Source organism: Acomys minous (genome assembly GCF_964271855.1).
Source record: "Acomys minous genome assembly, chromosome: 19".
NCBI classification, from domain to species: Eukaryota; Metazoa; Chordata; class Mammalia; order Rodentia; family Muridae; genus Acomys; species Acomys minous.
This window is the reverse complement of record NC_140499.1, coordinates 28,224,338-28,246,201: the sequence shown is the minus strand read 5'-3', so window position 1 is coordinate 28,246,201 and position 21,864 is coordinate 28,224,338. Positions and strand designations below refer to the sequence as shown.

The window sequence follows — 21,864 nt, the reverse complement described above, 5'->3', positions numbered from 1 at the left end:
CCATGTCCTGCTGGTGGCTTTGTATTTCCTCTCCTGGTGTTGGAGATAAACCTGGGGCCTTGACACAAGCTATAAGATAAGATGCTCTACCACTGAGCTACCCAGCCCTAAATGGCCTATTTAGTCCTGTGTCCCCAGAACCAACACCTATCACGTTCTATAGGGAATTGAAAGGTGAAGTCTGACATTGTGGTACAGTACTGCTGGCCCTTGGTGAGTGTCTGTGTCTAGTGCACTGGGGAGACTAACTGGACAGTTACATAACTTATTTGAGGACCTGGAGGTAGAAGGCAGCGGCAAGCCATTTTGGAGGACTTCATCCTTGGCACAAGACACCCAGAAGCTTGCATGGGTAGTTAATTTTCAAAATGAAAACTCACTGTGGAAATGGATAGCATGTGCTACCACATAAGATTAAAGGATCCAAACTAACTCCGGATTGCTTTTGGACTAAAAGGACTAGATATTAAAAGCACTCTTTGTCATAAGTCCATTTATTAATCTTAAATGATACTTAGAACTCACACATTAAGATATTTACCATTTTACCACCAGTAGGTTATTTTGTTTGGGAGAAGTTTCAACAATCGGACTCCAGGCTAGCTTTTGGACTCTTAATTCTTCTAGAAATTGATAGATAGTCTTGATATACAGCCCAAGCCGGCCTCCAAGACACAGGTTTTCTCGTCTCACATGTGGCCTTGGTAGCATCAGAGTCCTCGTCTCGGGAGGAATTCTCACTAACATTCTTAGCAACTGTTCCTAAAGCGACTTGTCAAAAGCACATTCCAGAAGAAGTGACTGGAGCAATCTTCACATGTATACCACACAAGAACTACAAGTACGTAACAATGCCTAGAGAAAGCTGAGTAACTGAAAGCTAATGAATTTCAAGACACACAATGGGTACGTTGGAGGCATAGCAAATGGCAAAGATTAGCTGTGGAGAATGTACTTAACAAAGAAACTCACAAATCCCTCAGGGCTCAATAGTTCCTTAGTGTACATTCTGTTAGATCACCATATAAAAACATTTTTAAGGTCTAAAGAAATTATGTCTGTTCCGGCATGGTTCTAAAATGTATACAATGCTATATATAATCCACTTAATTTTACATGAAGATATAAAAAAATAAATATTGCCATGCATTTCTTGCTGACATTTCAAAGTCCCACAAATAAATAACTTGAAATGGTGTCTAGAAAAGGTCCTGCATCTTACTTTATTTCCCAAGGGCTCACTTCCAAGCAAGCCTATGCCGTGAGTGCCCTAAGTGTGGAGGGTGGCACACGAACGAACAACACAGGCCCAAGCTGGAGTGCAAACACCCTTTTCGCTGTAGGTTATAACTGTAAAGGTTTGTGAACTATTTTTTTTACCCCAAGGGCATGCTGGAAATGATGGAGAGTGAAGTGGCAGAAACTGGGTGTCCTTTTCCAGGCAACTTCCTTTCTTAGTTTCCCCAAACATCCCTGGTTAAGACTCTTGTGATTAAAATGATAGTGTTTATAAAAGTTCATCGGGCTCCTCAATAAAGCTGAAGTCACACACGAGTGACAGGTGGTCTGAAGGGTAATGGAAGGATGGGAGCCGGTTGGGCCCAATCTGCTCCTCAGTGAGAAGGTCCAGGGCTGACGTGACGCTCAGAGCATGTCGGGAATACCAGATGTAGTCCAGGGTGTGGCGACACTCCCCTGAGGTCCGGATCTTCCAGGTGGTGTACAGAGGCTCCGACTGCCCATCAGGACTCAGCAGCTTGTAGGCGCTGTTGAGATTGAGGCTGGAGGAAGCAAAGTGTTTGTAGACCTCTTCGGTTGGCTCTGCATTGAAGTCCCCACAGACTATCAAGGGGATCTTGGCTCCCTGTGTGATGTTCTGCAGGTTCTGGAGGAGGTCACAGCCCTGAGCGGATCGGAACTGCTCCCAGCCAGTGCGGGCTTTTAAATGGGTGACAGCAATGCAGAATTGTCGGCCGGATTCTGTGCACTCCAGGGTCTGTGCAATGGCCACTTGGTTGGTTTTTAGGGTCATGGCTGTCAGCCTGATGTTGGTGCTGTTGATGAGCTTGAATCGGCTTTGGAGAAAAAATAAGGCACAGCCATCTGGCCCGTTGTTGTGCTCGACATCTAGACACGGTGACCAGGGCTTGGGGAAAAATGTGCCTTGATAGCCCAGTCTACTGAGGAGTGGTTGGAAGGTGTCGAAATAGTGGTCCACTTCTTGGAGGCATAATATATCTGGCTGGTAAGCCAAGATTTCTTCCAGAATAAGGCATTTCCTTTCTTCCCATTTGAGTGCTTCCACTGGGCACTGTACGAAGTTGTCTTTGCCTTCTCCAAGAGCTGAAAAAGAAAAGCCAAGCATTGGTTAGCTACTACAGACCCATGACGTCAAAGAAACGGGGCAGCCTGGTGTGGTGACGCATACCTTCGATCTCAGAACTAGGAAGGCTGAGGCCATGGTGGGATACACAATTGAGCTCCAGGCTAGCTAAAACTGCATACTGAGCCCCTACCTAAGAAAGAAAAGTAGAAAAGCTGAGGGGCTTGGAAGTCTAAGCTGTGCTAACCCACCCAGACAAAAAAACCTCATACGATTTGCTGAAGCAAGCAGCAGGGTGTGTGTGGTGTGTGTGTGTACTATTTCATTTAGCTGTATTCTAGCATATAAGAGCTTGGCTTTTAGGTTTAAGGTAAGCTGTTTTTTGTAGTCCTGGGGATATAACTGTGTCAATTTAAATAAACACTAGTTTTACCACTGACTGTAAGAAAGCCATGTGAACAGATATAAATAGATAGTACTCAGAATGAATAGGGCAAGTGAGTAGGCCTTCTTCCTTATGAATGAGCAGCAGGGAAAAGAACCAAAGATCAGCGTGGAGTGGAAATGGGTAGATAAAGGCAACATAAATGATATATGCACAAAATTGTAAAAGAACAAATAAAAATACTTCTTAAAAGATTAGTGAGCAAGTTGGTGGTGGCACAAGCCTTTAATCCCAACACTGGCGAGGCAGAGGCAGGTGAGTGTCTCAGGTCAGCCTGGTCCCAAGATACCCTGCCACAAACGAACAAACAAACAAACAAACAAATAAACAAACAGCTTTAAACAAGAAAATTTATTAGCCGGGCAGTGGTGGCGCACGCCTTTAATCCCAGCACTTGGGAGGCAGAGGCAGGCGGATCACTGTGAGTTCGAGGTTAGCCTGGTGTATAAACTGAGTCCAGGACAGCCAAGGCTACACAGAGGAACCCTGTCTCAGAAAAATAAAACAGAACAACTCCCCCACCCAAATGAATAATAAATGTAATTTTTAATTCAGTGGGTATAGTAAAAGGGGCCCTTTTCTGCTACAAATATTTTTTTAAATCTTTTTTCCCCCTGCAGACCAGGCTGGCCTCAAACACACAGAGACTGACCTGCCTCTGACTAAAGGTGTGTACCAGAACTTCCTGGCTGCTACAATTTTTTTAAATTTTTTTTTAACAAGACAGGGTTTCTGTGTGTACCCTTGGCTGTCCCAGACTCCCTTTGTAGACCAGGCCGGCCTCAAATTTAGAGATCCACCTGCCTCTGCCTCCCCAAGTGCTGGGATTACAGGCGTACACCACCACCACGCCTGGGTTGCCTTAAGTATTTTAAAGTAACTTTATTTAAGTGCTAGGATTTAGCCAAGCAATATCAGGTTTTATTTTGTTTTGAGACAAGGCCTCACTCCACAGTTCAAGTTCACCTCAAACCCTGGCAGCTGTTATGCCTCAGCCTTTGAGTGCTAGGGGTGGGGGTGGGGGTGGGGGTGGGGGGGTCATCAAGGCCAGCCAAGGCTAGTCTCAATTCGTGCTCCACACACTGTCCACACAATCCACTCAGTTTGTCCCCTGGAAATGCTATCAGACTGCCACAGACTCTGACTGTTGGCAACAGAATGTCTAAGGCTATCCCACTGAGTTGCTGAAGAGAACCCTCTGGCTACCCACACAGGAGAGGAGAAGCCTTGGGAGTGCACGGAACCAGGCTTGGCTGGGCAGGCATACCTTGAGCGAGGATGTTCCACTGCATGACCCTAATGGGAGGGTGGCTACTGGAGCAGTCTGGCCTCAGGTCCACAAAATCCCTCTGGTATCGGGGTGGCCGCGTGTGCAGAACAGCCCTGCATTCCTCCAGAAGTTCCTTAGGATCGATGGGCTCCAGATGCTCTGGGTCAGTGGACACCAAGTACTCCGGGTGCTGGGCGGCAGCGCTGCTGTTGAGCGTCTTGGCGAGAGCACTGTAGAGTCTACTCGTGCCGTTTCCCATGGAACTCACTGCAGACAGAAGCACAGTGACATGGCGGCTGTCAGAGTATTCACTGTCCACACAGTCAGGGGGAGTCGGGCGCGCTGCCTCCTGCGGGCACCAAGCCATCTCTCGTAGTGAGTAACGGAGTTTCTAGCCTCCAGCTTCCTACCAGGACAGGAAATGTAAGTACCGCTGCTAACCGATCTCTTGCAAAACTAAACGTGTTCATCTCGCCTCAGTAACCTCTTCTTTGTCTTTCTACACACACCCAGTCTTACACAAGCATCATTAAATAAAGTACACACTCTTCAAGTCTTTATCTTTAAGAAAAAAAATTTTTTTTCCCCCAGCGGGACACCTGTAATCCCAGCAGTCAGGCCAGCCTGGTCTATAACAGCCAGGGCTGTTACACAGAGAAATCAAACAAAAACTAACCAAACAAAAAAAGGTTTCTGCACCAGGTGGTGGTGTATGCTGCACACTCCTAATCCCAGGGAGGCAGAGGCAGGTGGATTGCTGTGAGTTGGAGGCCAGCCTGGTCTACAAAGTGAGTCCAGGACAGCCAAGGCTACACAGGGAAACCCTGTCTCGGAAAAAACAACACAACAACAACAAAAACCCAAACCAAACCAGGGGTCCTGAGTTCAATTCCCAGCAACCACATGGTGGCTCCCAACCATCTATAATGAGATCTGGTATGCTCTTCTGGAGTACAGGCACATGTGCAGGCAGAACATTGTATACATAATAAATAAATCTTTTTTAAAATTTTATTTATTATTTATACAGTATTCTGCTCACACAAGCACCTGCCTGTCACAGGAAGGTACTAGATGTCATTACAGATGGTCATAAGCCACCATGTGGTTGCTGGGAATTGAACTTGGGGCCTATGGAAAAGCCAACGGTGCTCTTAACCTCTGAGCCATCTCTCCAGCCCCTATAATAAATAAATCTTAAAAAAAAAATTACAGGTTTGGGGCTGGAGAGATGATGGCTCAGAGGTTAAGAGCACTGTCTGCTCTTCCAGAGGTCCTGAGTTCAATTCCCAGCAACCACATGGTCGCTCACAACCATCTATGATGTGATCTGATGCCCTCTTCTGGCCTGCAGGTGTACATGCAGACAGAGCACTGTATACATGATAAATAAATCTTAAAAAAAAGTATTACAGGTTCATCCATAAAAAGTGGCTGCAAAGTGGTAATGAATCTAGTCTCTTACCTTATGAGCTAAGGAGGGCAGCGGGAGCAGGAGTGCTGAAAGATGCCCACTCATTCCCTCCTAAACCTCTGCAGCTCGTGCTGTTAGTGGGGCCACTGCTGGCAGAACCCAATCTTCTTTCTCTAACCCAAGCCACGGTCCTTGAGGATAGACTTTCTGCAGTATGTTAAATTTACACTTTTATTCCTGAATCCCGTGAGTTGTGGGATGGGCCCTCCATTACAAAATAGGCATGACCTTTTCCTCCAAAAGCTAACAGGGAAGTGTTTGCTGAAAATAGTAATCATGATTTAAGGAGAGACAGAACAGATGTTAACTACTGAGAATAAGCCAGAGTGTAAGGTGGGCTAAAATACTTGGGGTGGTTAATAATAGCCAGAAAAAAAAGCTAGGCATGATGGCACATACCAGGAGTTCCAGGGCAGTTTAGCTACAAGTTACCTAGACTCAGCCTCAAAATGGCAAATAATCAGAAAGTCTCTAAAGAGACTGGCATGCTTGGACACTCCTTTAACCCTATTGCTCTGGGGGGGTGGGGGTGGGGGAAGGCAGGCAGACCTCTCTGAGTTCCAGGCCAGCCACAGCTACATAGCGAGAGCCCGTCTCAGAAACAAATAGAAGAAACTTCAAAGAGGGACTTACATATACAGCACTCGTTTGTGAATATACACCACTTACCAAAGCCATCACAAAAGCCACCATCAACCCCCTGCCTCAATCGCTCATGCAAGCACACCCACACTCGAAAATGAACATCTCTCGCCCAATGTCTCAATGTCCACAGCGCACCAGACACTAGTCCTGGAGACACACACACCTTAACAACACAGACCAAATCCTTGATTTGTTTCTGGGTCTTTGAGACAGGATTTCTGTGTGTACCCTTGGCTGTCCTGCACTCGCTTTGTGGACCAGACTGGCCTCGAACTCACAGAGATCTACCTGCCTCTGCCTTCTGAGTGCTGGGTTTAAGGTGAGTGCCACCACGCCTGGCCAAAATCCTTGTTTTCAGGCAGCACATCTTGTAGTGGGAAGACCAAAGGACCATATAGTGTGTATTTGGTTCAAAGTGCGCTGAATAAATGCAGAAGAGGGGTGAGACGGGGATTTGGGTAGCACAGGATTTGCTTCTGTTATCTGTGATGGTTGAGGATGGCTCTTCAGAAGATACACGCGCTAAGAAAATAAGCCCAACTGGGACCTACTGGAGGCCAGGCTGGCCAGAGGGAGAGCACGTGCGGAAGTTGAGCAGGATGTGTGCCCAGAAGGGTTAATTACTGAGGCAGACCAGTGTGGAGACTAGAGGGACAAGGTACTTGGGCTATTAAAGGTCTCTGCCCTTTTTCTCGGTCAAGAAGTTTCTGGAAAATTCTGAGTTGACTATTTGGTTTAATGTATGATGGTAGCTCAGAGGCAGGCCTGTGGCATGTGCGCAGCACTGGGAGCGGAGAGGGAGGATGCTAAGGGACTGGGTGGGGTGAGCCGCAGCTGGTGAAAGGTAAGCCCAGAGAGGGAGAAAAACCAAGCGGTTTGTGAGGATGCTGCCACGAGGACCTTAGCACCTGCACCCGGTGCCAATGGCAAGTGAAGCCAAGTGAGGGAGGACACATCTGGAATTAGCTACACAGGAAGCTTCAGTGACAGCAGAAATTCCTTGTTTTTGGTGGCGAATGAGGGGAGGAGGGAGAGAGAGAAAGAGAAGTTATTTTGAGAAAATTTGCCTTAAAAGGAGAGAAGTGTACAAGTAGTACAAGCGTTTTGTTTTTTGAGAGGGCAGATTTTACTATGTGAGTGTGTGTGAGGTGTGAGTGTGTGTGTGTGACTGAGTAAATACTAAAGTGCAGATATTCTTTCTGGCTTCTGGTAAGACAGCCTGAGGAAGCATTTAAGTAAAGCACTTTTCCTTCCCCAAGACTTCGACAAAACATGAAAAAGTTATTTTGATGCTCAGCGAAGACAAAGAACACACAACAAGCTGAGCTTTTACTCCTGAAAGCTACTGAAGCAGAGGTGAGGACACTGGTGGACGTTCTTGCACCGGGCAGCAAAGCTAATTAAATCATTTAGTTCCCACACACAACTCGGCCCTCACGGCTTCACTGTGAATTTTATTATTTCCACGTTTAGCTCACTATTCTGAAAAAGACATCTTAGTAGGGCTTACATAAAATAAATAAATAAGTAAATTTTAAAAAATGCATTAGGTTCACGTAAACTCCAACATTGACACAAACAAAGCAAAAAACACCAATCAAATAACAGGCTGCAAAGGCTCAGTACTAGTACCCTCGCCAGGCAGCTCACTACTGGCTACAACTAATCCCAAGTGATCCGACACCACCTTCTGGCCCCTGTGAGCACACACACGCACTCATCCAGACACAAGCACATAAATAAAAAACTAAAAATAAACAAGTAAAACAAACCAACCAACCCACAAATAAAATCCAGGTCCCTTTAGAAAAGGACTGCGGCGAGGAAAGTAAGGACCCGAACTTTAAAGACAGCTCAGTGGCCAAAGCCTGCATAAACCAGCAGGGGAGCTCAGCACTCAGGAAACAGAGGCCTCGTCTACCCACAGTGAGTCTCAGAACAGCCAGAACTGGAAACTGCCTCGACCAGAAAAACGTTTAAAACACACACATTGGGACTGGAGAGGTGGCTTAGCATTTAAGAACACTGGCTGTTCTTCCAAAGGACCTGGGTTCAATGCCCAACACTACACGACAGCTCACAGCTGTCTGTTAACTCCAGTTCCAGGGGATCTGACAGACAGACAGACAGATGCAGGCACACACGCAGGCAGGCAGAATACTAACATACATAAAATAAGAAAAATAAATCATTAAAACAACACACACAGGGCCAGCCAAGGCTTCACTGAGAAGCCCTGTCTCAAAAAGCCAGAAAGAAAAAGAGAGATCAAAGGAGCACAGGGCCTTGTCATGCTAGGCCAGCACTCTACACCACTGAGCTCCCATCCAAGGAATGTGAAGGGCTGGTAGACAGGTGGATGGCATTGCTTCTATTTCAACTGAAAATTATACGCTGCCCTTTTCTCCTTTGGATTACAAGTACTTTTAGCAGCCCTGTGTCATAATTTTGTCTAATTGAGGGGCAAAGTGATGTATCCATGAGAGAAAGATTTGACAGAATGAGTCGGAGATTCGACCTGCCCACCTCTCACGAGAACAGACAGGAAAGAGAAGCTCCATAAGAGCAGCGCAGCAAGAGAGCAGGGAGTTCGCGCAGACAGTAGGGCTCTGCGGACCAGCCCAGTTTGGTGCAGTCTGTGGAGTTCAGAAGCAGCTTTCCAAGCAGAGCAGTTCAGTGAGAGGCCGAGAGAAGCCAGTGTGAATCGGTCAGCCAAAGCTCAGAAAGAGCCAGAGAGGGTGAGCTTCTTTAGCAGGAAGTCTCGGAGGCTGAAACACTCTAGGCCTAGGTTGGCAGGCAGAGGCTGGAAGCTGAAGCCTTCAAGGTCCAGGCTTGCAGAGGATTAGATTGTACCGGAGGCTGGGAGCTTCCAGGCCTAGGCCTAGAGATAAGTTAGACTGAAAGACTCTGGGCTCAGCCCAAGCCATGTGTTCATAAAGCTTGGGTCCGGCTTTCATCTATCCTCATATCCAAGGAAATAAAAACACTGATAGAGTGCACCATCGCTTGCAATAAGCAAACACCTAAGCACATCCCTAGCCCTAAACTAAACACAGCTGACAACCCCTAGAACCGTGGACCAAGGACTCCTCAGCCTGGCTCACTGTTTAATCACAGGGAACTTCAAATATGCTTTGGGGGGTGGGGATTAGCCCTAGCACTCCTGACGGAACCCAAGGGTGCGGGCTAGCTTTGGGGTACACCCTAGCACCCCTGACGGAAGCCAAGGGTGCGCAGTACTCCAGTTGACAAGCAAGGCTGAGCTCGAACAAGTGCGGAACCCTGATGAAGCCCTGCCCCTTCTGTCTTCTCAACTAGCTAGAGGCCACCAGTTTTACAAAGGATGTTTTTCTAGCTGCTCTGTCATTAGAGAATTTAGTTTACACTACCATCTAGCTACGTTTTGCATCTCATTTCTGTAAGTTCAGGGTTATTATGAAGATTAAAAAAAATGACAGACCTAAACATTTGCCTCAATGTTTTGCTTACATTTTGTCCTAGTTAGGGTTTCTAGTGTTGTGACCAGAAAGCAAGCCAGGGAGGAAAGGGTTTATTCAGCTTACACTTCCAGATTACATAGTTATCACTGGAGGAAAGTCAGGACAGGAACTCAAGCAGGGCAGGAACCTGGAGGCAGGAGCTGATGCACAGGTCATGGCGGGGTGCTGCTTCCTAGCTTGCTCAGCCTGCTTTCTTAGAGAACTCAGGATCACCAGCCCAGAAGGTAGCACCATCCACCATGGATTGGCCCTTCCCCCCACTGATCATGGTGGCTCCTTCCTCTCTGATGACACTAATTTGTGTGGCGTTGGGGGTTGGGGACAGGTGGCTGGAATTCCAGGTTGTCTTAATTACCCCCTGGGAAATACGGCACTCTTAGCAGTGAGCCTAAGCTCAACAACAGCCCATTTTGTATTCCTGGGTATTATGGGTTCAAAGCCAACTTGGGCTGTCTCAAAAGAAACCGATCTTCAGAATTTTTGTTGTTGTTGTTTCTGTTTGGTTTTGGAGACAGGGCTTCTTTGTGTAGCCTTGAACTCACAGAGATCCTCCTGCCCCTCTGCCTCCCAAGTGCTGGGATAAAAGCATGCACCACCTGATCCTGCTGAAAGAATTGAATACGGCTTGTATCACTGGGCGCGTTAGTACATATTTGCGATCCTAGCACTCAAGACAGAGGCAAGAAGACTGCTTCATATCCAAGGCCAACCTGCTCTTTACAGTTCCAAGCCAGCTAGGGTTACACAGCTAACACCCCCACCACACATGTTAAATAAAAGACTGAATATACCTAGCTTTATCTAGACCTTTCTCTTCAGTGCTAGAGACGGAACCCAGGGTTTGAACTCAGGGCTTTTGTATCTGCCAGGGAAGGGTTGGACTTAGCTGTACAGCTCCTGGCTGGAACTGTTTTTACATTTTTAATTACTGGGGGGCAATCTCAACAGTTGAGACCTAAACTGGCTGGTCCTATCTAGTTCCCAAGCAGCCCTAGCAGCGACCAGAAGACACCTCTTCTCACTGTTCTCTCCTAGTTAGCCAGCTACTTCATGTCCAGCTACCCAGCCAGTGGATGCTTCTCACAGTTTGAGTTTAGAATCTCGACAGCATGGGCCAGCTAAAATAATAAACAAAATCCAGGGCTATCTTAGGCTCACACCTAGGGAGAATTGGAAGCTGATTAACCTTGGGCCTAAGGAAACCTGGGACACACCAACACTTTGCACATTAAGTACCAGCAGCCCAATGCTGCCATCTGCTGGCCACGCGTTGAACTACCTCAAAAGGTTAAGAGAGCTAATTAGGCTAGCTAATTTTCTCACTGGCTTATTAGAGTGGGTTCCTGAATAAATGTGGCCATCTTCAGGGCAAGTGAGTGAAAGTTCACACAAAATATACACTGACACAAGACGGTAGAATGTTGACTATACTACATGTTCGAGTGTATTCTGAAGGAATCAAATATTCAAGCACCCATGTCTAGGTCTATGCCCACACATTACTAGTTTTTTGGTTTTTTTTTTTTTTTTTTTTACCTGATCTGCTCCTCCCCCACCCCCCTCCACACATGCAGGATAGCCTTGGCTGTTCTGGAACTTTCTCTGTAGACCAGGCTAGCCTTGAACTCAGAGATCCACCTGCCTCCTGAGTGTTGGGATCAAAGCCTACACTAATGCCACCACTGCCCGGCTCTGACCTGTTTTTTTTTTTTTTTAACTTTAATTGTCCTTGGATATTTAAACCATTTCTCTTTCCCCAGCCCAAGTGCTGAGATTAGCAATGTGTACCATGTCCTGGGTATGGGACAGCTATCATGAGGGCAGGGACAATACACACAGCTTGGTGTTTTAGTAAACGTTCCTAGGGCTGGAGACATATGGTGCTAGAACATTTACCCATTATGGCAAAATAAAAAATTAAGGAACATTTAATCAGCAAAGTACATAGATTTTTTTTTTTTTTTGGCAAGGCTGCCTGCCGTTTTGTTACTTGTAATTCTCATTTTACTGAGCCGGACGTGGTGGCACAGGTCTTTAATCCCAGCCCTTGGGGAAACAGAGGCAGGTGGATCTCTGTGAGTTCGAGGGCAGCCTGGTCTACAAAGAGAGTCCAGGACAGCCAAGGCTGCACAGGAAACCCTGTCTTGGGGAAAAAAGTTTTTTTTTAACTGTTAGCAAAACTTTATACAGGAAGACACAGTTTCACAAGTTTAAATGTGTCCAATGGAGAAGTTCTTGCATGGCAGGACCCAGAGTTCAATCCCCAGCACGATGGTTAAATAACCAACCCTAGTTCTCTAAGGCCGTGAATGGACTTATTATCTAGCATTTCTGAATGACTGGCAGTCCTCTGAAGCTCAGGAGCAGGCTATTAGAAGTGTCAGATGACGTGTTCCGTCACTCTTCCAGCAACCCTGGAAGCCACTGTTCCAGATGTGGACACTGGTGTTTGGAGACTGCAGAGGGGCCTGGTGATATTAGCTGCACCTTGTACTGTGGAGTGTCAGCATCTCCAGCAGGGCTGCCTCCCACAGGGAGCGGCCCAGGCACACAGAGCTGCCCGCACTTGGTGCCAGGGATCATCAGAGGTCAAGTTTCACCTCCTCCATCTGTCGACGTCACTGCCACTAAGGCACACACAACTGGTACAGCACAAAGTGTACAAAGCAGTGTCATGACCCAAGTGGCATTTCCAGAGATATCCAGTGAAGGTCACGACTCTCAATCTAATGGTCTAAAAATACAAGCGCTGAGACACGGTGCCATGATCCACGGACAGCAGCACAAAGCCAGAGACCAGATGAGAAAGTCAAAGCATGTTCCAGAAAAGGCTGAGCCGTAGTTCCAGTCACGACAGCCTTATTAGAAGACACCTCTAAAGAGATCCATTTACATACTGCTCTACACACTCTCAACAAAACAAAACAAAACAAGAAAATAACTTAGTCTAACATGTTCGGGGCTCCAATGCTCGTCAGCTGGCCAACAGCTTCCCTGAGGTGGGTTCTGGAAAAATGCTCTGAAGAGATTAGTGGGAAAGCACCACTCAGACAGTCTGCTGACTGACACGGGGATGCTTTTAAAATGACCTGTTTTTACAGCTGTGAGAGTCCAGAGGGTATTAGGCGGAGCAGAGTTCTCTAGAATAGGGCCCACAAACCAGTCCAAACCTGCTGCTGCCCTGGTATTGCACAGCTGCTGATCGATGAGACACCTTTACTTCCTTCTATATTAATAAGTAGTTGAGAAAAATATTAGCAGGACATGTGGGGTAAAAAAAAAACCCATGTAAGCCTGGCGCACGCCTTTAATCCCAGCACTCAGGAGGCAGAGGCAGGTGGATCACTGTGAGTTCGAGGCCAGCCTGGTCTACAAAGCGAGTCCAGGACAGTCAAGGCTAACACAGAGAAACCCTGTCCCAGGGGAAAAGAAAAACAAAAAACAAAACCAAAGAATTAATAAATGGGAAAAAAAAACATGAAATTCAAATTTCAATGTTCATAAAAAGTGGATTGTTAGCTGAGCCAAGGCTACACAGAGAAACCCTGTCTCAAAAACAAAAACAAAATGAAACAAAACAAAAAAAAGTGGATTATTATATACTCCCTTTGGATACACTCACACAGTGCAACTGCAGGGGTCACAACATTTACTAGGTGGCTCCTCACAGAGTTTGCCAACTCTTATGTTTTAACTTCTATTAAAATAAACATCAACTGGGAATGGTGGCTTCCACTTTTAATCTTAGCACCAGGAAGGCAGACGCAGGTGGATCGCTGTGAGTTCAAGGCTGGGCTCTTCGGCTAATAAGTTCCAGGCCAGCCAGAACTATGGAGTAAGAGCCTTGTCTACCTGTCTCCTCCTCCGCCTTCACCCACACCCCTGCCACCCTCACAGTACGCATATATGATGAAATCAAAACAAGCTTTCTGTCACTTAACAAACAAGAAGAAATGTTCGCAGAACTTCTAGAGCCTTCTGGGAGTGGTAGCGCATGACAGGTTCAAGTTCAATCTTTACTACCTATTGAGTTTAATTGAAGCCAGCCCTGGCCACACAGTAAATTCCACTGGGTTATTCAATGAGACGCGTCACAAACAGCAAAACAACTAAAGGAGAACTATAAATTATCTTTATTTGGCACACTACAAATAAGTCATTGGGCCTGTTGGTTCTAGATCAAGTTAGCAAAATGAAACATATAGTTACTTTCCTTCCTAAAATCTTTTGAGAATAAAGCACTTCCAATCCAAAAAACTTAGGGCCGGAGAGCTGTCCGTGTGGTTAAGAGAGCTTGTTGCTCTCACAGAGGACCTGGGTTTGGTTCCTAGCACCAGGACATGACTCACGGGCATCTATAACACCAGGTCCAGCAGATTTGATGCTTTCTTCTGACTTCCCAGGGTACCAGGCACACATGTGTCACACATACATATATACAGGCCAAACATTCATACTCACGAATAAATCTAAAGAAATTAAAAATCAGAGGAATAAATTAATCAGAAAGCCAGAAGTTATGCCATCAGTAAGCCAAATTCGGGGCATTCATACTGGGCTTCTAACAACCTCCTGGAACTTCAGGTCCATGTGACCTGATCCATTAGTAACCCCTTATGACCTCCCCAGGAACCTACACACATGTACAGACACATACACATAAGCAAATAAACAACATTAAAAGGAGATGCTAAGCAGCTGCACTAGTTTCGGCCTGCAGCGCAGAAATCAGATAAAGTCCTCTAAGGAACGTGGCTACATAACTCAGGCCTTGAGAGCAGAGCAGATCAGGGGCGGTCTATGGACAAGCTTCTAAGGCATGTTAATTTAGATTTCCCCTTTGATCCTCGTGCGATTGCTGGAGGCTGGACCTCACTGTGCAGACCAGCCAGGCCTCACACGTGAAATCCTCTGCCATCAGCCTCTTGAGGGCTGGCATTACAAAGCTTGTGCCATCTTGTTCACTTTTCAAGGGTCCTTCTGAGCAGGGGAGTGAAGGCAGAAGGCAGCCTTCCTTACCCTTGGCAAAGAGAGTGGCCTCCACTGGCTTCCTCATTCGACACAGGTGCAACTGCCACTTTCCAGCTCCCCTTCCCATGCAAGTCGGGAATGCAGCTCAGTGCGAGCAGCGTCAACCTAGCATGCAAGAGGCCAGCACTGCAGGGCAGGTAAGAAGGGAGACACAGGAAGACTGAGAACAATGCTCTAGGAGGACATGTGACCGCGACCCTTCTTGCTGCTACTGGGGACTGTATTGTATTATTTACCTTTTTTTTTTTTTTTTGGTTTTTCAAGACAGGGTTTCTCACCTGGGCGGTGGTAGTGCACACCTTTAATCCCAGCACCTGGGAGGCAGAGGCAGGCAGATCATTGTGAGTTCGAGGCCAGCCTGGTCTACAAAGTGAGTCTAGGACAGCCAAGGCTACACAGAGAAACCCTGTCTCGAAAAACCAAAAAAATTAAACAACAACAACAAAACAAAATAAATCCTAAACCTCTTAGCTAGCCAGATGGTTTCACCACAGGGCTAAATGCCCGGGTGGATTGTTCCTTGAGTTCTGGGTCTTTCCTCAAGTGTGGTAACCACTCCTGACGTGGCCACACTGAGGCCCGGCACGTTCTGACGAGTCGAGAGTAACTCCCAGCATGCAGCTGTCAATCTCCTGTCTTCCTCCTCGGTTCTCCTTCAGGTAAAGCCGTCTTCCCCATGGCTCCTCAAGCTTCTGAGTGGCCGCTGGGGCTGACTCGGCGGGAAGAGTACCGGCTGCTCTTCTCCAGGGCCCACGTGGTGCCTTACAACCACCCGTGACTTCCGTTCCAGGCAATCTAACCCCTTCCTTTGACCTCCTCAGGTACCAGGTATGAACAAGGTGCACAGACATATACATGTATGCATGCATACATACAAGCAAGCAAAACATCCACAAACATAAAATTAAGCGGGGAGAAAGGCGCACCTTTGGGAAGGCAGGGTCATAGAATATTCCCAACCCGCACTGAAGTATCAGAGGCACCTGCTAGACAGCGTTTATCAGGTTTCTCTTGAAGAAATCAAATCTGTAAATTTGCGTTTGATAGGGCTGGAGAGATGGCTCAGAGGTTAAGAGCACTGAGTGCTCTTCCAGAGGTCCTGAGTTCAAGTCCCGGCAACCACATGGTGGCTCACAACCACCTGATGCCCTCTTCTGGCCGGCAGGTGTACATGCAGACAGAGGACTGCGTACACAATAACTAACCAAATCTTTGTAAAAACTTGCATTTGCTACTGAGAGGTGCATTTTTATCACACTGTTCTCCCTGTTCCACTACTGCGCCCTTCTCCAGCCTGTGCGCTGTCTTCCACGCCTTCTAAAGTTTTCCCTTAACCAATCTGGCCATACAAGATTGTTCTGCATGCCTGCTGTACTTAGCATATGGAGCAGTGTAGTACGTGGTTAAGTATACAGTTCAATAAAGCCATCAGCTGATTGGTCAATCTCTTCTAGATACCATCTGGCATTAAGACACAGCAAGCAGGGCTAAAGGAACTGCAAACGCCCATGCATTGAGCTTGATTCTAGCACCGTGGTTATTAACCTAACAACACTCCACCCTGCGAGGCTCCCTCTGCATTTAGGCTGCTACCATTGAACACTACAGGAAAACGATGCCTGAGCTCTCCATAAGGAAACACGCTTACTCCGGAGAAGCTTGATAATTACACGCTTCCTCATTTCTCATAAACAGCTTACTCACACAGCTAAGGGGCCTCCTGAGTAAAGTTGCCTTGTCAACTGAGCTGGTATTTGCTTTTAAGATTGTACCAAGAAAAAAAAAAAAGCACCGTGTTCCAGTGGTGGAGAACAGCGCCCCAGCCAACTCCTCATTAACTGAGGAGGAGGAGGAGGAGGAGGAAGAGGAGGAGGAGGAGGAGGAGGAAGAGGAGGAGGAGGAAGAAGAGGAGGAGGAAGAGGAGGATCTGGAGAACAACATTTCCAAGCCCACAGATGACGCTCCGCATCTCTGCAGCAGTCACTGTGGCAACTGCTGCCTCTTCCTCTGAAGGGGCCGAGCTCATCCTCTAAGTCCCTCCAATTGTTAAGCTAGATTATGAAATGTGCTGCCACTTACACCCTCACAGAGAGCTGGAGTAGCTTTCAGCTCCTTCAGGGTCTTTTGAACAAGTTTGGGGTGTTTAGGGCTTGCTTTGGCCTAGTGGCCCACGCCTGTAAACCTTGCATTTTGTAGTAAAGGCAAAAGAATCAGAATAGCCACATAAGAAAGTTTAAGATCAGCCTGGGCAATATAAGACCCTTTCTACAACAACAACAACAACAACAACAACAACAACAAAACAACAAAAAAATCTGCTTAACATTCAAGGATCTAGGTTGACCTCTAAGAAAAGGGAAGGTGTAGGGACCAGTTCAGATGGTCAGAAGCACTGCTGCCCTTCCAGACCCGGTGGTTGGATGGGGCCCAACCATCCTCCACTCCAGCCCCAGGATCTGATGCCGTCTGCTGCCCTCTTAAGGTACTCCCACAAATGCGTGACATAAAAAAAACACACAAAATTTTAAAAAATAATTCTTCATTTAAAAGTGAGGCGCGCTGGAGAGATGGGGAAGAGGTTAAGAAGAGCACTGGCTGCTCTTCCAAAGGCCCTGAGTTCATTTTTATTTATTTATTTATTTATTCTTTTTCGAGACAGGGTTTCTCTGTGTAGCTTTGAGTGCTGGGATTAAAGGCGTGAGCCACCACTGGCCAGCCAAGGCCCTGAGCTCAATTCCCAGCAACCACATGGTGGCTCACAGCCATCTATAATGAGATCCGGTGCCCTCTTTTGGTGTGCTGGTGTGTTACATGCAGGTAGAACACTGTATACATAATAAATAAATAAATAAAAGTGAGAAGGAAGAAATAAAAGGAATGTGGGGCCTTGTTATTTATCTTTAAAAGTATGGAATCTGGGTACCACCATTAAACTTTAATTTAACAAATTCAATAATCTGGAGTTTTAAAACAAAACTCAAGTGTTTTTTGAAAAATACTGCCTATTCTGCAAAAATGCTTCTTCTTTACTCTCCTTTAATGCCTTTTATGTTCTTTTCTTTTCTTTTTGCTGCTTTTCCTCAACAAATGTTTCATTTTCAACCCTAACCATATTTTTTTCTCTTTCCTTTTTTTTTTGTTTTTTGTTTTGGTTTTTTGAGACAGGGTTTCTGAAACTCTATAGATCAGGTGACTTCAAACTCAGAGATTCCCGCCTCCAAAGTGCTGAGCCAAATGCTGAGGCTGAATGTGTCTGCCACCATTGCTAACTGTATTTTCAAAGTCTAGCTCTGAATTCTGCCGCCTTCCACCCTCTGAATCCTGAAAGCATCAAGAATTATTGTTCTTGTGCAAAGACCTTTATGGCTACCTTGTGAAGTGTTTCATTTAATTAAACAAACTTTTGTAAAAACCCTCTCCCCCTAATGAGAACACAGTTCTGGACCGTTACCTGCGTCCCAACCAAAACAAACAAACAAACAGCTGGTCTTGGTGGCACATGCCTTTAATCCCAGCACTCCAGAGGCAGAGGCAGGCAGATCGCTGTGAGTTCGAGGCCAGCCTGGTCTACAAAGTGAGTCCAGGACAGCCAAAGCTACACAGAGAAACCCTGTCTCGGAAAAACCAAAACCAACCAACCAAACATTTCCTGGGCCCCAGGCTGACCCTGAATTCAGGAACTGCTCCTGGCCACCCACACCTTTAGTCTCTGGAGACCTGCAGGGCAGAAAGGGCTACACTGTCTCAAATACAAAAACAAAAAAAGGAATGGTGCTGCCCAGGTAACCACATCTGCTTACATCTTTACAAAAATTAAAAATTACACTCATCTGTTGCCTATATGAGCAGGCACCTTGTGGAGGCCAGCGGACATTTTGAAGGAGGAGTTAGTCCTCGCCTTCCTTTAGGTGATGCCTGGAATTGAACTTAGGTCTTCAGGCTTGGCAGCAAGCAACTCCTTGGCCCTGAATCTCATCTCTTAATGGAAAGTAAGCGCTTCTGAATAACCTAAATCTTAGAATCTTTACTATTATACTTTACAGAATGGTCTGTATTAAAGCACCTGTGTGTGTGTGTGGGGGGGGGGTGTGACATTGCATAAGATCTTGAATGAATGAAAATGAATCAATGACTTTATCTCCCCGCAGTGTCTTTGCTGCTAGAGACTGCATTTGGGGTTTGGTGGGGATTAAAGCCCACACTCTACCACTTCCCTAACTCTATCCCACATCCTCCCACTATAAAGGCCTGAACAAGGGCTTTCAGAAAACCTGTAAAGAAATGTATTAGCCTGGCAGAGGTCCCAGCACTCAGGAGGCAGAGGCAGGTATCCAGAGTTGGAGGGGGATTTTTTTTTCTTTTTTTCCTGAGACAAGGTTTCATGTGTAGTCTTGACTATTTTGGATTCTCTTTGTAGACCAGGCTGGCCTTGAACTCACAGCCTCTGCCTCCCAAGTGCTGGGATTAAAAGTGTGTGCTACCACAGCAGGCTTCTTGGGGGGGATTTAAAATACGCTTGTCCCAGACAACCTTGCCTCCTTCAAACTTTTTTTTGTTATTGTTGTTTTTTGTTTTGTTTTGTTTTTTTTCAAGACCAGGTTTCTCTGTGTAGGCTTGGCTGTCCTGGTACTCTTTGTAGACCAGGCTGGCCTCCTCCTGAGTGCTGGGATTATAAGTGTATGCCACCACACCTATTTTTACACATTATTAAAAAAAAAAAAAAGGTGAGATGGCCTTATCTCTGTTAGTTCCAGCACAGCCTGGTCTATATAGTTCAGTTTCAGGACAGCCAGAGCCATGTCCTGAAAAAACAAACAGCAACACAAAGCCTCAGTGTACCTATAATTTCTAATGTGAAATCTGTCCATCAAACCAAAAGTCTACCAAAATGTATACTATAGTAAAATAACCTACTTTGAGGTATCAACCAAATTACACTTTCTAGAAAAGTATTACAATATAATTGCTAGTTTTAAAGGAAAGCCCACATGAAATAATTGCTAGATTTGAGGAAGAAACTATTCATTTAAAAGCCATACTTAATTTGTATGTAGTTTGTGATCGTCGCAATCCGTCTTTAGTTAGAAAGGCGACACTGAAAACACAGGATAATGTATGGAGCTGATTCTCCGTGAAAGGCTTATTTACAACTCTTCACCCAGGGATTTAAGACTCCCCCACCAAATAAATGTAAGCGAGTCACCATGTGCTATTGCTATAACACGGCTTGAAGACAGGCCCTGCAAACCCACGGTCATGTCATTTTCAGGGTCCTTCCCCCGCCCGCCCCGCATAAAGATGTCCGTGAACAGACTGCAACCAAAGCCTAACCGCCTGCACCCGGGGGATAAAAGGAAACAAAACGCGTGACGAAGTAGGATCTCTGTGGCCTCCGGGGCTCCAGGTAGATCCGACACAAACAGGGAAAGCGATCCCCCACCCCTAACCCCCGGCCGAGCGATGTTCGCTTCCTCCAGGACTCGACAACGCGGCGAAGCGCGGGAGGACAGCGGGGTGGGGGGTGGGGGGGACCGGCCCTCAAGCGCCCCATTCATTCGGCGCTCTCACTCACCTGTTCGGGGATGCGACCTCGCGGCGCCCGAGGCGGCCGCCTGCAGTCGCGGGGACGCGGGCCGGGGTAGGAGCACCGGCGGGGCGAGCGTGCGGCGCAGGCCGGGGGCGTCCCTGAACAGCAGGGCCGAGCAGAGCCACCGCGGGCTCTGATACATGCCGGGCGCCGCCGCGCTGTCCAGCCGGGCCGAGTGTGTGTGTGTATGGGGGAGTGGGGGTGAGTTCGCGCGATCCGTGCGCTGCAAGCGGGGTTCCTTCTTCCTCCTCCTCCTCTCGGGACGCGGAGCAGGCGGGCGAGCGGAGCCGGGAGGTAGACGCGGCGACCGCGGCGGAGGTGGCAGCTTCACTGAGGCGCGCCGGCAAGCGCCGCGGAGCCACCGGCAAGCGGTGGCGGGGCGGACGCTACCACGCGGCGGCTGCTGGGGAGAAGATCAGCGCGCACGACCCAGGTGGTGCGAGGCGGGGACGGTTCTTGCCGGGGATGGACCCGCTGGACCAGAGAGAGAGACACGGTGGGTCGGTCGCGGGGTGGAGGCTGCGGGACGATCGAGGTCGCAGGGATCCGCTGGCGAGGCGTCCCGTGAGGCGGCGTCCCCTCCCGCCGGCTGCAATGGGAGCGTCCACAGGCTGGGAATCCCGGGTTGGTTCCAGCGCTGTGAGTGTGTGCGAGCGCGTGTCTGTGAGACTGCCCAGCCAAGGCCGTCAAGCTTCACGCCCCACAGCAGTTATGTAAATTAGCCACGGCGAAGCGGTGGCGGCCGCTACAGCATCCGTTCCTCAGTCAGGAGATGCGGAAACTGACGGTGGAGATGAGAGCATCAGTCCACAAGGCTGCCGGAAGGTCTGTTAGGCAAGGCGTGTGAGATGGACCATATGATTGGAGGTCAGGAATTCACACCTGGCAAGCAGCACTCAGGGGAAATGAAGGCCAGGGAATTAGGGAAAAACTGCTTGCGATGGGTAATTGGGACTGTTAGCGAATTTAGAGGATCACCCATCCAATAAACCACCGAAAAAGCCAAATTAGAAGTGGAAAGCAGGTGCAGGGCGATGGTGGCGCATGCCTTTAATCCCAGCACTCTGGAGGCAGAGGCAGGTGGCTCTTCAGCATGGTCAGTTTAGAGAGTTCTGGGCCGGCCAGAGCTACATAGTAAAGCCCTGTCTCAAAAAGCAAACAACCATAGAAATACACGCGACCAAAATCCGCCTAAAAGCAGAAAAAGGAGATGTACTTAACGTGGCCACATTGAGATTCGGACAAAGAGAGTTAACTTCCTCCCAAATAGCTCTCTTGGGATCCTGAAGTGAGATTCAAGTTTAAATAGAGGGCCAGAGTTAAGCGTATGGGGTCAAAGTGTGGCCCCACCCACTATTCTCCCATCTTTGGGGGTCATTTCGTCCTGAAAGATGATCTGACTAGATAGAACCGTGTGACTTCTCTTTCTGGAAGACAAATTCCCCCTCAAGTGGAAGCCCTTTCCTTTTCCCAGCCAGAGTTTCCTGAGGGAAATGCCTATTTCTCTGGGGCCCATTGTTTTCAATAGTCTGAGAGTCAGATACACACACACACACACACACACACACACACACACACACTCACTCTAA

At 47.3% G+C, this 21,864-nt stretch overlaps 1 protein-coding gene across 1 annotated transcript; it reads right to left on the bottom strand.

Annotated features, from left to right (window-relative positions):
- Window positions 1-478: 478 nt before the first annotated feature.
- Window positions 479-20,526, bottom strand: NOCT (nocturnin). Its single transcript, XM_084769024.1, has 3 exons — window positions 20,261-20,526; window positions 4,036-4,305; window positions 479-2,343 (listed from the first exon to the last, which is right to left on the bottom strand). Exons 1-3 carry the CDS (start codon window positions 20,415-20,417, stop codon window positions 1,508-1,510), a joined length of 1,263 nt encoding a protein of 420 aa, XP_084625150.1. The 5' UTR covers window positions 20,418-20,526; the 3' UTR covers window positions 479-1,507.
- Window positions 20,527-21,864: the final 1,338 nt, after the last annotated feature.

Bases quoted from the DNA above. Each gene is read 5' to 3' on its own strand.
- NOCT (XM_084769024.1), bottom strand. From the start codon at position 20,417: ATGTATCAGAGCCCGCGGTGGCTCTGCTCGGCCCTGCTGTTCAGGGAC. The intron at 4,306-20,260 runs GTGAGTGAGAGC...TTCTGTCTGCAG, and splicing joins GAGGTCGCATCCCCGAACAG to TGAGTTCCATGGGAAACGGC. The intron at 2,344-4,035 runs GTATGCCTGCCC...TTTCTTTTTCAG, and splicing joins GTGGAACATCCTCGCTCAAG to CTCTTGGAGAAGGCAAAGAC.